The following is a 12897-nucleotide window of genomic DNA, read 5'->3' as shown; positions in this document are numbered from 1 at the left end:
CCTGTTGGTGAGCTCCACTGTGTACCCCCCTGTTGGTGAGCTCCACTGTGTACCCCCTGTTGGTGAGCTCCACTGTGTACCCCCCTGTTGGTGAGCTCCACTGTGTACCCCCCTGTTGGTGAGCTCCACTGTGTACCCCCCTGTTGGTGAGCTCCACTGTGTACCCCCTGTTGGTGAGCTCCACTGTGTACCCCCTGTTGGTGCGCTCCACTGTGTACCCCCCTGTTGGTGAGCTCCACTGTGTACCCCCTGTTGGTGAGCTCCACTGTGTACCCCCCTGTTGGTGAGCTCCACTGTGTACCCCCTGTTGGTGAGCTCCACTGTGTACCCCCTGTTGGTGAGCTCCACTGTGTACCCCCCCTGTTGGTGAGCTCCACTGTGTACCCCCCCTGTTGGTGAGCTCCACTGTGTACCCACCCCCCTGTTGGTGAGCTCCACTGTGTACCCCCCTGTTGGTGAGCTCTACTGTGTACCCCCCCCTGTTGGTGAGCTCCACTGTGTACCCCCCCTGTTGGTGAGCTCCACTGTGTACCCCCCCCTGTTGGTGCGCTCCACTGTGTACCCCCCCTGTTGGTGAGCTCCACTGTGTACCCCCTGTTGGTGAGCTCCACTGTGTACCCCCTGTTGGTGAGCTCCACTGTGTACCCCCCCTGTTGGTGAGCTCCACTGTGTACCCCCTGTTGGTGAGCTCCACTGTGTACCCCCCTGTTGGTGAGCTCCACTGTGTACCCCCTGTTGGTGAGCTCCACTGTGTACCCCCCCTCCCCCGTTGGTGCGCTCCACCGTGTACCCCCCTGTTGGTGAGCTCCACTGTGTACCCCCCTGTTGGTGAGCTCCACTGTGTACCCCCTGTTGGTGAGCTCCACTGTGTATCCCTCCCCCTGTTGGTGAGCTCCACTGTGTACCCCCCCTGTTGGTGAGCTCCACTGTGTACCCCCTCCCCCGTTGGTGCGCTCCACTGTGTACCCCCTGTTGGTGAGCTCCACTGTGTACCCCCACCCCAACCCCTGTTGGTGAGCTCCACTGTGTACCCCCCTGTTGGTGAGCTCCACTGTGTACCCCCTGTTGGTGAGCTCCACTGTGTATCCACCCCACTGTTGGTGAGCTCCACTGTGTACCCCCTCCCTGTTGGTGAGCTCCACTGTTGGTGAGCTCCCCCCCCTGTTGGTGAGCTCTCTGTGTACCCCCCTGTTGGTGAGCTCTACTGTGTACCCCCTGTTGGTGAGCTCCACTGTGTACCCCCCCCCCTGTTGGTGAGTTCTACTGTGTACCCCCCTGTTGGTGAGCTCCACTGTGTACCCCCTGTTGGTGAGCTCCACTGTGTACCCCCCTGTTGGTGAGCTCTACTGTGTACCCCCTGTTGGTGAGCTCCACTGTGTACCCCCCTGTTGGTGAGCTCTACTGTGTACCCCCCCCTGTTGGTGAGCTCTACTGTGTACCCCCCTGTTGGTGAGCTCCACTGTGTACCCCCCTTGTTGGTGAGCTCTACTGTGTACCCCCCCGCCCTGTTGGTGATGTCCACTGTGTACCCCCCCCTGTTGGTGTGCTCCACTGTGTACCCCCCCCCCTGTTGGTGAGGGCTCCACTGTGTACCCCCCCTGTTGGTGAGCTCCACTGTGTACCCCCCTGTTGGTGAGCTCTACTGTGTACCTCCCCCTGTTGGTGAGCTCCACTGTGTACCCCCCTGTTGGTGAGCTCTACTGTTGGTGACCCCCTTGTTGGTGAGCTCTACTGTGTACCCCCCCCCGCCCTGTTGGTGATGTCCACTGTGTACCCCCTGTTGGTGTGCTCTACTGTGTACCCCCTCCCCTGTTGGTGAGGAGCTCTACTGTGTACCTCCCCCTGTTGGTGAGCTCCACTGTGTACCCCCCCAGTTGGTGAGCTCTACTGTGTACCCCCCCCCCTGTTGGTAAGCTCTACTGTGTCCCCCCTGTTGGTGAGCTCTACTGTGTACCCCCTGTTGGTGAGGTCCACTGTGTACCCCCCTGTTGGTGAGCTCCACTGTGTACCCCCCCCCTGTTGGTGAGCTCTACTGTGTACCTCCCCCTGTTGGTGAGCTCCACTGTGTACCCCCCTGTTGGTGAGCTCTACTGTGTACCCCCTTGTTGGTGAGCTCTACTGTGTACCCCCCCGCCCTGTTGGTGATGTCCACTGTGTACCCCCCTGTTGGTGTGCTCTACTGTGTACCCCCCTGTTGGTGAGGAGCTCTACTGTGTACCTCCCCCTGTTGGTGAGCTCCACTGTGTACCCCCCAGTTGGTGAGCTCTACTGTGTACCCCCCCCTGTTGGTAAGCTCTACTGTGTCCCCCCTGTTGGTGAGCTCTACTGTGCCCCCCTGTTGGTGAGGTCCACTGTGTACCCCCTCCCCCCTGTTGGTGAGCTGTACTGTGTACCCCCCCGTTGGTGAGCTCTACTGTGTACCCCCTGTTGGTGAGCTCCACTGGGTACCCCCCTGTTGGTGAGCTCTACTGTGTACCCCCACGTAAAGTTTCTTGTTAATCATGCCAAGGCTAATGTTTTTCATTTTTTATTCATTTAGAAATTTCAACCAAACTCTTTGATTGGGTGTGTGGGCTGTTTTTTGTTTTTGTTTCATAGTTGGTGTGTTTCTGTTGGTGGGGGAAGAGAGAGAGAGAGACCGCAGCATGAAAACATTGTCTTTGTGGGGACTTATGACAGCGTTAGCAGGGACAGAGAGACTAGGTCTGTAAAAACAATCAGGGGAAGAGGATGGAGATCGTCCCTCGCTTTCAAACACGTCTTATACTTAGTTTTTTGTCCTTTGTCACATTTCTTGGTCCTCCGTCTTGCTCCCAAAATTAGGTAATTCCTATTTTCCTCCCCACTTATTTGTAGGCAGTAAAAGAAGGTCAGATATGCCTGTGGTCTAAATAAAATACATCCTCTTAGCCTCCCCCAGTCATCTGTGGTGGGTACCTTTTGTAATTCTCTCTCTCTCTCTCTCTCTCTCTCTCTCTCTCTCTCTCTCTGTCTCTCTCTCTCTCTCTACTCTCTCTCTCTCTCCTCTCTGTCTCTCTCTCTCTCTCTCTACTCTCTCTCTCTCTCTCTCTCTCTCTCTCTCTCTCTCTCTCTCTCTCTCTCTCTCTCTCTCTCTCTCTCTCTCTCTCTCTCTCTCTCTCTCTCTCTCCTCTCTGTCTCTCTCTCTCTCTCTCTCTCTCTCTCTCTCTCTCTCTGTCTCTCTCTACTCTCTACTCTCTACGCTCTGCTCCCTCTCTCTCTCTCTCTCTCTCTCTCTCTCTCTCTCTCTCTCTCTCTGTCTCTCTCTCTCTCTCTCTCTCTCTCTCTCTCTCTCTCTCTACTCTCTCTCTCTCTCTCTCTCTCTCTCTCTCTCTCTCTCTACTCTCTACGCTCTGCTCCCTCTGCTCTCTCTCTCTCTCTCTCTCTCTCTCTCTCTCTCTCTCTCCTGTCTGTCTCTCTCTCTCTCTCTCTCTCTCTCTCTCTCTCTCTACTCTCTACTCTCTACGCTCTGCTCTGCTCCCTCTGCTCTCTCTCTCTCTCTCTCCTCTCTGTCTCTCTCTCTCTCTCTCTCTCTCTCTCTCTCTCTCTCTCTCTCTCTCTCTCTCTCTCTCTCTACTCTCTACTCTCTACGCTCTGCTCCTCTCTCTCTCTCTCTCTCTCTCTCTCTCTCTCTCTCCTCTCTGTCTCTCTCTCTCTCTCTCTCTCTCTCTCTCTCTCTCTCTCTCTCTCTCTCTCTCTCTCTCTCTCTCTCTCTCTCTCTCTGCTCTGCTCCTCTCTCTCTCTCTCTCTCTCTCTCTCTCTCTCTCTCTCTCTCTCTCTCTCTCTCTCTCTCTCTCTCTACTCTCTACTCTCTACGCTCTGCTCCCTCTGCTCTCTCTCTCTCTCTCTCTCTCTCTCTCTCTCCTGTCTGTCTGTCTCTCTCTCTCTCTCTCTCTCTCTCTCTCTCTCTCTCTCTCTCTCTCTCTACTCTCTACGCTCTGCTCCCTCTGCTCTCTCTCTCAATTCAATTCAATTGACATGGAAAGTTCATTATTACTTACATTGTCAAAGTATACATATCTAAAAATATAAATATATATAAATAAATTGTGGGACCAACAGCTCTCTCTCTCTCTCACTCTGCTCTCTCTGCTCTCTCTGCTCTCTAGTATTACCTTCAATTTTAAGAATATCCTTGCTGTTAGATTATCAACTGTAGCTAATATTTGACTTGCTTAGCCTAAGATGTTTAAATAGCTCTCGCTCTCGCTCTCTCTCTCATATTGGTCACACACATTGGCTGGCAGTGTCCAGGGACTAGTATGTAAATAAGGCTCTGCTCTTTGATACATGGCAGGTGTCATATATGGCTTAGCAGCCTCTTAAACGCACAATACCAGTACGAGAGAAGGATACCAGTATGAGAGCACGATACCAGTATGAGAGCACGATACCAGTATGAGAGCACAATACCAGTATGAGAGCACGATACCAGTATGAGAGCACAACACCAGTATGAGAGCACAATACCAGTATGAGAGCATGATACCAGTATGAGAGCACAACACCAGTATGAGAGCACAATACCAGTATGAGAGCACGATACCAGTATGAGAGCACAATACCAGTATGAGAGCACAATACCAGTATGAGAGCACAACACCAGTATGAGAGCACGATACCAGTATGAGAGCACAACACCAGTATGAGAGCACGACACCAGTATGAGAGCACAACACTAGTATGAGAGCACAACACCAGTATGAGAGCACAATACCAGTATGAGAGCACAACACCAGTATGAGAGCACAACACCAGTATGAGAGCACAACACCAGTATGAGAGCACAACACCAGTATGAGAGCACGATACCAGTATGAGAGCACAACACCAGTATGAGAGCACAACACCAGTATGAGAGCGCGATACCAGTATGAGAGCACAACACCAGAATGAGAGCACAACACCAGTATGAGAGCACGATACCAGTATGAGAGCACAACACCAGTATGAGAGCACAACACCAGTATGAGAGCACAACACCAGTATGAGAGCACAACACCAGTATGAGAGCACGATACTAGTATGAGAGCACAACACCAGTATGAGAGCACAACACCAGTATGAGAGCACAACACCAGTATGAGAGCACGATACCAGTATGAGAGCACAACACCAGTATGAGAGCACAACACCAGTATGAGAGCGCGATACCAGTATGAGAGCACAACACCAGAATGAGAGCACAACACCAGTATGAGAGCACGATACCAGTATGAGAGCACAACACCAGTATGAGAGCACAACACCAGTATGAGAGCACAACACCAGTATGAGAGCACGATACTAGTATGAGAGCACAACACCAGTATGAGAGCACAACACCAGTATGAGAGCGCGATACCAGTATGAGAGCACAACACCAGTATGAGAGCACAATACCAGTATGAGAGCACGATACCAGTATGAGAGCACAACACCAGTATGAGAGCACAATACCAGTATGAGAGCACGATACCAGTATGAGAGCACAACACCAGTATGAGAGCACAATACCAGTATGAGAGCACGATACCAGTATGAGAGCACAATACCAGTATGAGAGCACAATACCAGTATGAGAGCACAACACCAGTATGAGAGCACGATACCAGTATGAGAGCACAACACCAGTATGAGAGCACAACACCAGTATGAGAGCACAACACCAGTATGAGAGCACAACACCAGTATGAGAGCACAATACCAGTATGAGAGCACAACACCAGTATGAGAGCACAACACCAGTATGAGAGCACAACACCAGTATGAGAGCACAACACCAGTATGAGAGCACGATACCAGTATGAGAGCACAACACCAGTATGAGAGCACAACACCAGTATGAGAGCGCGATACCAGTATGAGAGCACAACACCAGAATGAGAGCACAACACCAGTATGAGAGCACGATACCAGTATGAGAGCACAACACCAGTATGAGAGCACAACACCAGTATGAGAGCACAACACCAGTATGAGAGCACAACACCAGTATGAGAGCACAACACCAGTATGAGAGCACAACACCAGTATGAGAGCACGATACCAGTATGAGAGCACAACACCAGTATGAGAGCACAACACCAGTATGAGAGCGCGACACCAGTATGAGAGCACAATACCAGTATGAGAGCACAACACCAGTATGAGAGCACGATACCAGTATGAGAGCACAACACCAGTATGAGAGCACAACACCAGTATGAGAGCGCGATACCAGTATGAGAGCACAACACCAGTATGAGAGCACAATACCAGTATGAGAGCACGATACCAGTATGAGAGCACAACACCAGTATGAGAGCACGATACCAGTATGAGAGCACGATACCAGTATGAGAGCACGATACCAGTATGAGAGCACAACACCAGTATGAGAGCACAATACCAGTATGAGAGGACAATACCAGTATGAGAGCACAATACCAGTATGAGAGCACGATACCAGTATGAGAGCACAACACCAGTATGAGAGCACAGCACCAGTATGAGAGCACAGCACCAGTATGAGAGCACAATACCAGTATGAGAGCACGATACCAGTATGAGAGCACAGCACCAGTATGAGAGCACGATACCAGTATGAGAGCACGATACCAGTATGAGAGCACGATACCAGTATGAGAGCACGATACCAGTATGAGAGCACAACACCAGTATGAGAGCACAACACCAGTATGAGAGCACGATACCAGTATGAGAGCACAACACCAGTATGAGAGCACAATACCAGTATGAGAGGACAATACCAGTATGAGAGCACGATACCAGTATGAGAGCACGATACCAGTATGAGAGCACAACACCAGTATGAGAGCACAGCACCAGTATGAGAGCACAGCACCAGTATGAGAGCACAATACCAGTATGAGAGCACGATACCAGTATGAGAGCACAATACCAGTATGAGAGGACAATACCAGTATGAGAGCACAATACCAGTATGAGAGCACGATACCAGTATGAGAGCACAACACCAGTATGAGAGCACAGCACCAGTATGAGAGCACAGCACCAGTATGAGAGCACAATACCAGTATGAGAGCACGATACCAGTATGAGAGCACAGCACCAGTATGAGAGCACGATACCAGTATGAGAGCACGATACCAGTATGAGAGCATGATACCAGTATGAGAGCACGATACCAGTATGAGAGCACAACACCAGTATGAGAGCACAACACCAGTATGAGAGCACGATACCAGTATGAGAGCACAACACCAGTATGAGAGCACAATACCAGTATGAGAGGACAATACCAGTATGAGAGCACGATACCAGTATGAGAGCACGATACCAGTATGAGAGCACAACACCAGTATGAGAGCACAGCACCAGTATGAGAGCACAGCACCAGTATGAGAGCACAATACCAGTATGAGAGCACGATACCAGTATGAGAGCACAGCACCAGTATGAGAGCACGATACCAGTATGAGAGCACGATACCAGTATGAGAGCACGATACCAGGATGAGAGCACAACACCAGTATGAGAGCACAACACCAGTATGAGAGCACGATACCAGTATGAGAGCACAACACCATTATGAGAGCACGATACCAGTATGAGAGCACAACACCAGTATGAGAGCACAACACCAGTATGAGAGCACAATACCAGTATGAGAGCACAATACCAGTATGAGAGCACAACACCAGTATGAGAGCACAACACCAGTATGAGAGCACAATACCAGTATGAGAGCACGATACCAGTATGAGAGCACAACACCAGTATGAGAGCACAATACCAGTATGAGAGCACGATACCAGTATGAGAGCACAACACCAGTATGAGAGCACAATACCAGTATGAGAGCACGATACCAGTATAAGAGCACAATACCAGTATGAGAGCACAATACCAGTATGAGAGCACAACACCAGTATGAGAGCACAATACCAGTATGAGAGCACAACACCAGTATGAGAGCACAACACCAGTATGAGAGCACAACACCAGTATGTGAGCACAACAACAGTATGAGAGCACAACACCAGTATGAGAGCACGATACCAGTATGAGAGCACAACACCAGTATGAGAGCACAACACCAGTATGAGAGCACGATACCAGTATGAGAGCACGATACCAGTATGAGAGCACAACACCAGTATGAGAGCACAACACCAGTATGAGAGCACGATACCAGTATGAGAGCACAACACCAGTATGAGAGCACAACACCAGTATGAGAGCGCGACACCAGTATGAGAGCACAACACCAGTATGAGAGCACAATACCAGTATGAGAGCACGATACCAGTATGAGAGCACAATACCAGTATGAGAGCACAACACCAGTATGAGAGCGCGATACCAGTATGAGAGCACAACACCAGTATGAGAGCACAATACCAGTATGAGAGCACGATACCAGTATGAGAGCACAACACCAGTATGAGAGCACAATACCAGTATGAGAGCACAATACCAGTATGAGAGCACAACACCAGTATGAGAGCACAATACCAGTATGAGAGCACAATACCAGTATGAGAGCACAACACCAGTATGAGAGCACAATACCAGTATGAGAGGACAATACCAGTATGAGAGCACGATACCAGTATGAGAGCACAACACCAGTATGAGAGCACAACACCAGTATGAGAGCGCGATACCAGTATGAGAGCACAACACCAGTATGAGAGTACAATACCAGTACGAGAGCATGATACCAGTATGAGAGCACAACACCAGTATGAGAGCACGATACCAGTATGAGAGCACGATACCAGTATGAGAGCACAATACCAGTATGAGAGCACGATACCAGTATGAGAGCACAACACCAGTATGAGAGCACGATACCAGTATGAGAGCACGACACCAGTATGAGAGCATGATACCAGTATGAGAGCACGATACCAGTATGAGAGCACGATACCAGTATGAGAGCACAACACCAGTATGAGAGCACGATACCAGTATGAGAGCACAACACCAGTATGAGAGCACAACACCAGTATGAGAGCGCGACACCAGTATGAGAGCACAACACCAGTATGAGAGCACAATACCAGTATGAGAGGACAATACCAGTATGAGAGCACGATACCAGTATGAGAGCACAATACCAGTATGAGAGCACAACACCAGTATGAGAGCGCGATACCAGTATGAGAGCACAACACCAGTATGAGAGCACAATACCAGTATGAGAGCACGATACCAGTATGAGAGCACAACACCAGTATGAGAGCACAATACCAGTATGAGAGCACAATACCAGTATGAGAGCACAACACCAGTATGAGAGCACAATACCAGTATGAGAGCACAATACCAGTATGAGAGCACAACACCAGTATGAGAGCACAATACCAGTATGAGAGGACAATACCAGTATGAGAGCACGATACCAGTATGAGAGCACAACACCAGTATGAGAGCACAACACCAGTATGAGAGCGCGATACCAGTATGAGAGCACAACACCAGTATGAGAGCACAATACCAGTACGAGAGCATGATACCAGTATGAGAGCACAACACCAGTATGAGAGCACGATACCAGTATGAGAGCACGATACCAGTATGAGAGCACAATACCAGTATGAGAGCACGATACCAGTATGAGAGCACAACACCAGTATGAGAGCACAACACCAGTATGAGAGCACGATACCAGTATGAGAGCACGACACCAGTATGAGAGCATGATACCAGTATGAGAGCACGATACCAGTATGAGAGCACGATACCAGTATGAGAGCACAATACCAGTATGAGAGCACGATACCAGTATGAGAGCACAACACCAGTATGAGAGCACGATACCAGTATGAGAGCACAACACCAGTATGAGAGCGCGATACCAGTATGAGAGCACAACACCAGTATGAGAGCACAATACCAGTATGAGAGCACAATACCAGTATGAGAGCACGATACCAGTATGAGAGCACAACACCAGTATGAGAGCACAACACCAGTATGAGAGCGCGATACCAGTATGAGAGCACAACACCAGTATGAGAGCACAATACCAGTATGAGAGCACGATACCAGTATGAGAGCACAACACCAGTATGAGAGCACAATACCAGTATGAGAGCACGATACCAGTATGAGAGCACGACACCAGTATGAGAGGGAGACAGAAGGAGACAGGGAGGGAGACAGAAGGAGACAGAGAGGGAGACAGAAGGAGACAGAAGGAGACAGAGAGGGAGACAGAAGGAGACAGAGAGGGAGTTAGAGAAGGAGACAGAGAAGGAGACAGAGACGGAGAGAGAGACACCACCCCACCACCCTACAATCCCACCAGATAGACAGATAGTGATAATTTTGCGCAAAAGCAAAAGAGTTAGACAGGCCTTCTAGGCAAGAAAATGGACCAGCCCATCAGGTATTTGCCAGAGATGCCAGATGTCCAGTCCGCCTCTGGTGGTGAATGTGCTGCTAAAAAGGCAAATCAGGCAGCAAATCCAGGAGATGCAGGCGAACATAACGAAGAAACCACTGTTCATGATTCCACTTGTTCTCAAAAAGGCCGGCGCGATTAGAACTCAGATCATGAATACAAGTATTTTGAACACTGGGTGCAATATTTACATGTTGACTGTTGACCCTTTATTGTGTACTATTTGTGTATATATATTAGTATTTAATTTTTTGATGAGAAAAATGACCAAAGTCCGGACCTCGGTGTTTTCATATTTAAGGCCACGATCACATGGTTTATCCACCTCTGTTACTGCCAACAAAGTTGACTACAAATACAAAGTTGACTACAAATACAAAGTTGACTACAAATACAAAGTTACAAAGTTGACTACAAATACAAAGTTGACTACAAATACAAAGTTGACTACAAATACAAAAGTTGACTACAAATACAAAGTTCACTACAAATACAAAGTTGACTACAAATACAAAGTTGACTACAAATACAAAGTTGACTACAAATACAAAGTTGACTACAAATACAAAGTTGACTACAAATACAAAAGTTGACTACAAATACAAAGTTGACTACAAATACAAAGTTGACTACAAATACAAAGTTGACTACAAATACAAAGTTGACTACAAATACAAAGTTGACTACAAATACAAAAGTTGACTACAAATACAAAGTTGACTACAAATACAAAGTTGACTACAAATACAAAGTTGACTACAAATACAAAGTTGACTACAAATACAAAGTTGACTACAAATACAAAAGTTGACTACAAATACAAAGTTGACTACAAATACAAAATGTATTTGCAGTTGATACAAACAAGCGACTTGTAAAAATGAAAACCGAGATGTCTGCATTAAAATGTAAATACAGTAGGCTATATGCCTATGTAAATCATATTAAAATGTAAATACAGTAGGCTATATGCCTATGTAAATCATATTGAGATACATTTCATGTTCAATCAATTGAGTTCTATTTTTCTACTGTCTGTAATTTGTCTTGATATACACTGAGTGTACAAAACATTAGGAACACCTGCTCTTTCCATGACTCAGACTGACCAGGTGAATCCAACTGAAAGCTATGATCCCTTATCCCTTATGATCAATCAGTTTAGATGAAGGGGAGGAGAAAGATTACAGAAGGATTTTTAAGCCTTGAGACAATTGAGACATTGCTTGTGTATGTGTGCCATTGAGAGGGTGAATGAACCACACAAACAATTTAAGTGCCTTTGAACAGGGTATGGTAGTAGGTGCCAGGTGCACCGGTTTGTGTCAAGAACTGCAGCGCTGCTGGGTTTTTCACGCTCAATAGTTTCCTGTGTGCATCAAGAATGGTCCACTACCCAAAGGACTTCCAGTCAACTTGACACAACTATGGGGGGGGGGGGGTGCAACTCAATATTAGGAAGCTGTTCCTAATGTTTGGTATACTCAGTAACATGTGAGCACTGATGTGCCAAATGTTGATTTAATTCATTATTATTGGGTAAGCATTAGAATAAGCCGCCTCAATATTTGCAACCATAGGTGATACAATCTTTCTTGGAGCTGATCCATCGTCAGTATTGTGGAATAATTCTAATGATAAGAGAAAGCTTTCCTTCAATCCTATCAGTATTGACACATGCCTCAATGACACACTTAGCAAACGTTGGAAAGACGTATTGTTAAAACACTCCTAAGCCGAAATTCAATCGCTATCGGGAAAATCTGAACCTGGTCAATTTCTCTCTCTCTCTCTCTCTCTCTCTCTCTCTCTCTCTCCCTCCCCCTTCTCTCTCTCTCTCTCTCTCTCTCTCTCTCTGTCTCTCTCCCTCCCCCTCTCTCTCCCTTCCTCTCTCTCTCTCTTCTCTCTCTCTCTCTCTCCCTTTCTCTCTCTCTCTTCTCTCTCTCTCTCTCCCTCTCCCTCTCCCTTCCTCTCTCTCTCCCTTCTCTCTCTCTCTCTCTCTCTCTCTCCCTCTCTCTCTCCCTCCCCCTTCTCTCTCTCTCTCTTCTCTTTCTCTCCCCCCTCTTCCTCCTCTCTTACCCTGCTAGGCCCTTACCCTCTGTCATTAGCTCCTCCTGGTGGTTGGAGGGGGATGGAGCGCGGTGGTGGGGAGAGCCCCCGTATGCAGGACAGTCCTGAGCGGGAGCGACGGGGGGGCAGCCCGGACCTCAGCGGACCACCGCCAGGGAAGATGGGGCGTCTGGAGCGCAACGGGAGCCCCACTGGGCCATGTCTCCTACACCACAACGGCAACCCACACGGACCCCTGGGAGGTATGATACCCCAAAACACACCCACAGATAGATGCTGCTCTACACCAATCCAAGGCTTTGAAATCCGTAATGGGGTGTGTGCAAGTGAGGAGAATCAGGACGCAGTCACACTCACAGTAGAGGCCTTCACAGGTCCTAAAAATTGGACCGAACCCGATATGCATAAATGAATTAGTACAATATAGAGAACCGTTCCGAATGGACCCGAGG

General features: G+C 48.3%; 1 protein-coding gene across 8 annotated transcripts in view; it reads left to right on the top strand.

The window, feature by feature from the left end:
- LOC115124618 (DNA-binding protein SATB2-like) overlaps positions 1-12897 on the top strand; it is a 91246-nt gene that overhangs the window by 15942 nt on the left and 62407 nt on the right. For all 8 annotated transcript variants that reach the window (XM_065018850.1, XM_065018839.1, XM_065018834.1 and 5 more), the window contains one exon: positions 12463-12687. In XM_065018850.1, coding sequence (XP_064874922.1) covers positions 12507-12687 — 181 coding nt within the window. In that variant the 5' untranslated portion in view covers positions 12463-12506. The remainder of the gene's footprint in view (positions 1-12462; positions 12688-12897) is intronic.

The sequence above is a fragment of the Oncorhynchus nerka genome, linkage group LG1 (genome assembly GCF_034236695.1).
Source record: "Oncorhynchus nerka isolate Pitt River linkage group LG1, Oner_Uvic_2.0, whole genome shotgun sequence".
Classification (NCBI taxonomy): Eukaryota; Metazoa; Chordata; class Actinopteri; order Salmoniformes; family Salmonidae; genus Oncorhynchus; species Oncorhynchus nerka.
This window is presented reverse-complemented; position numbering and strand designations above follow the sequence as displayed.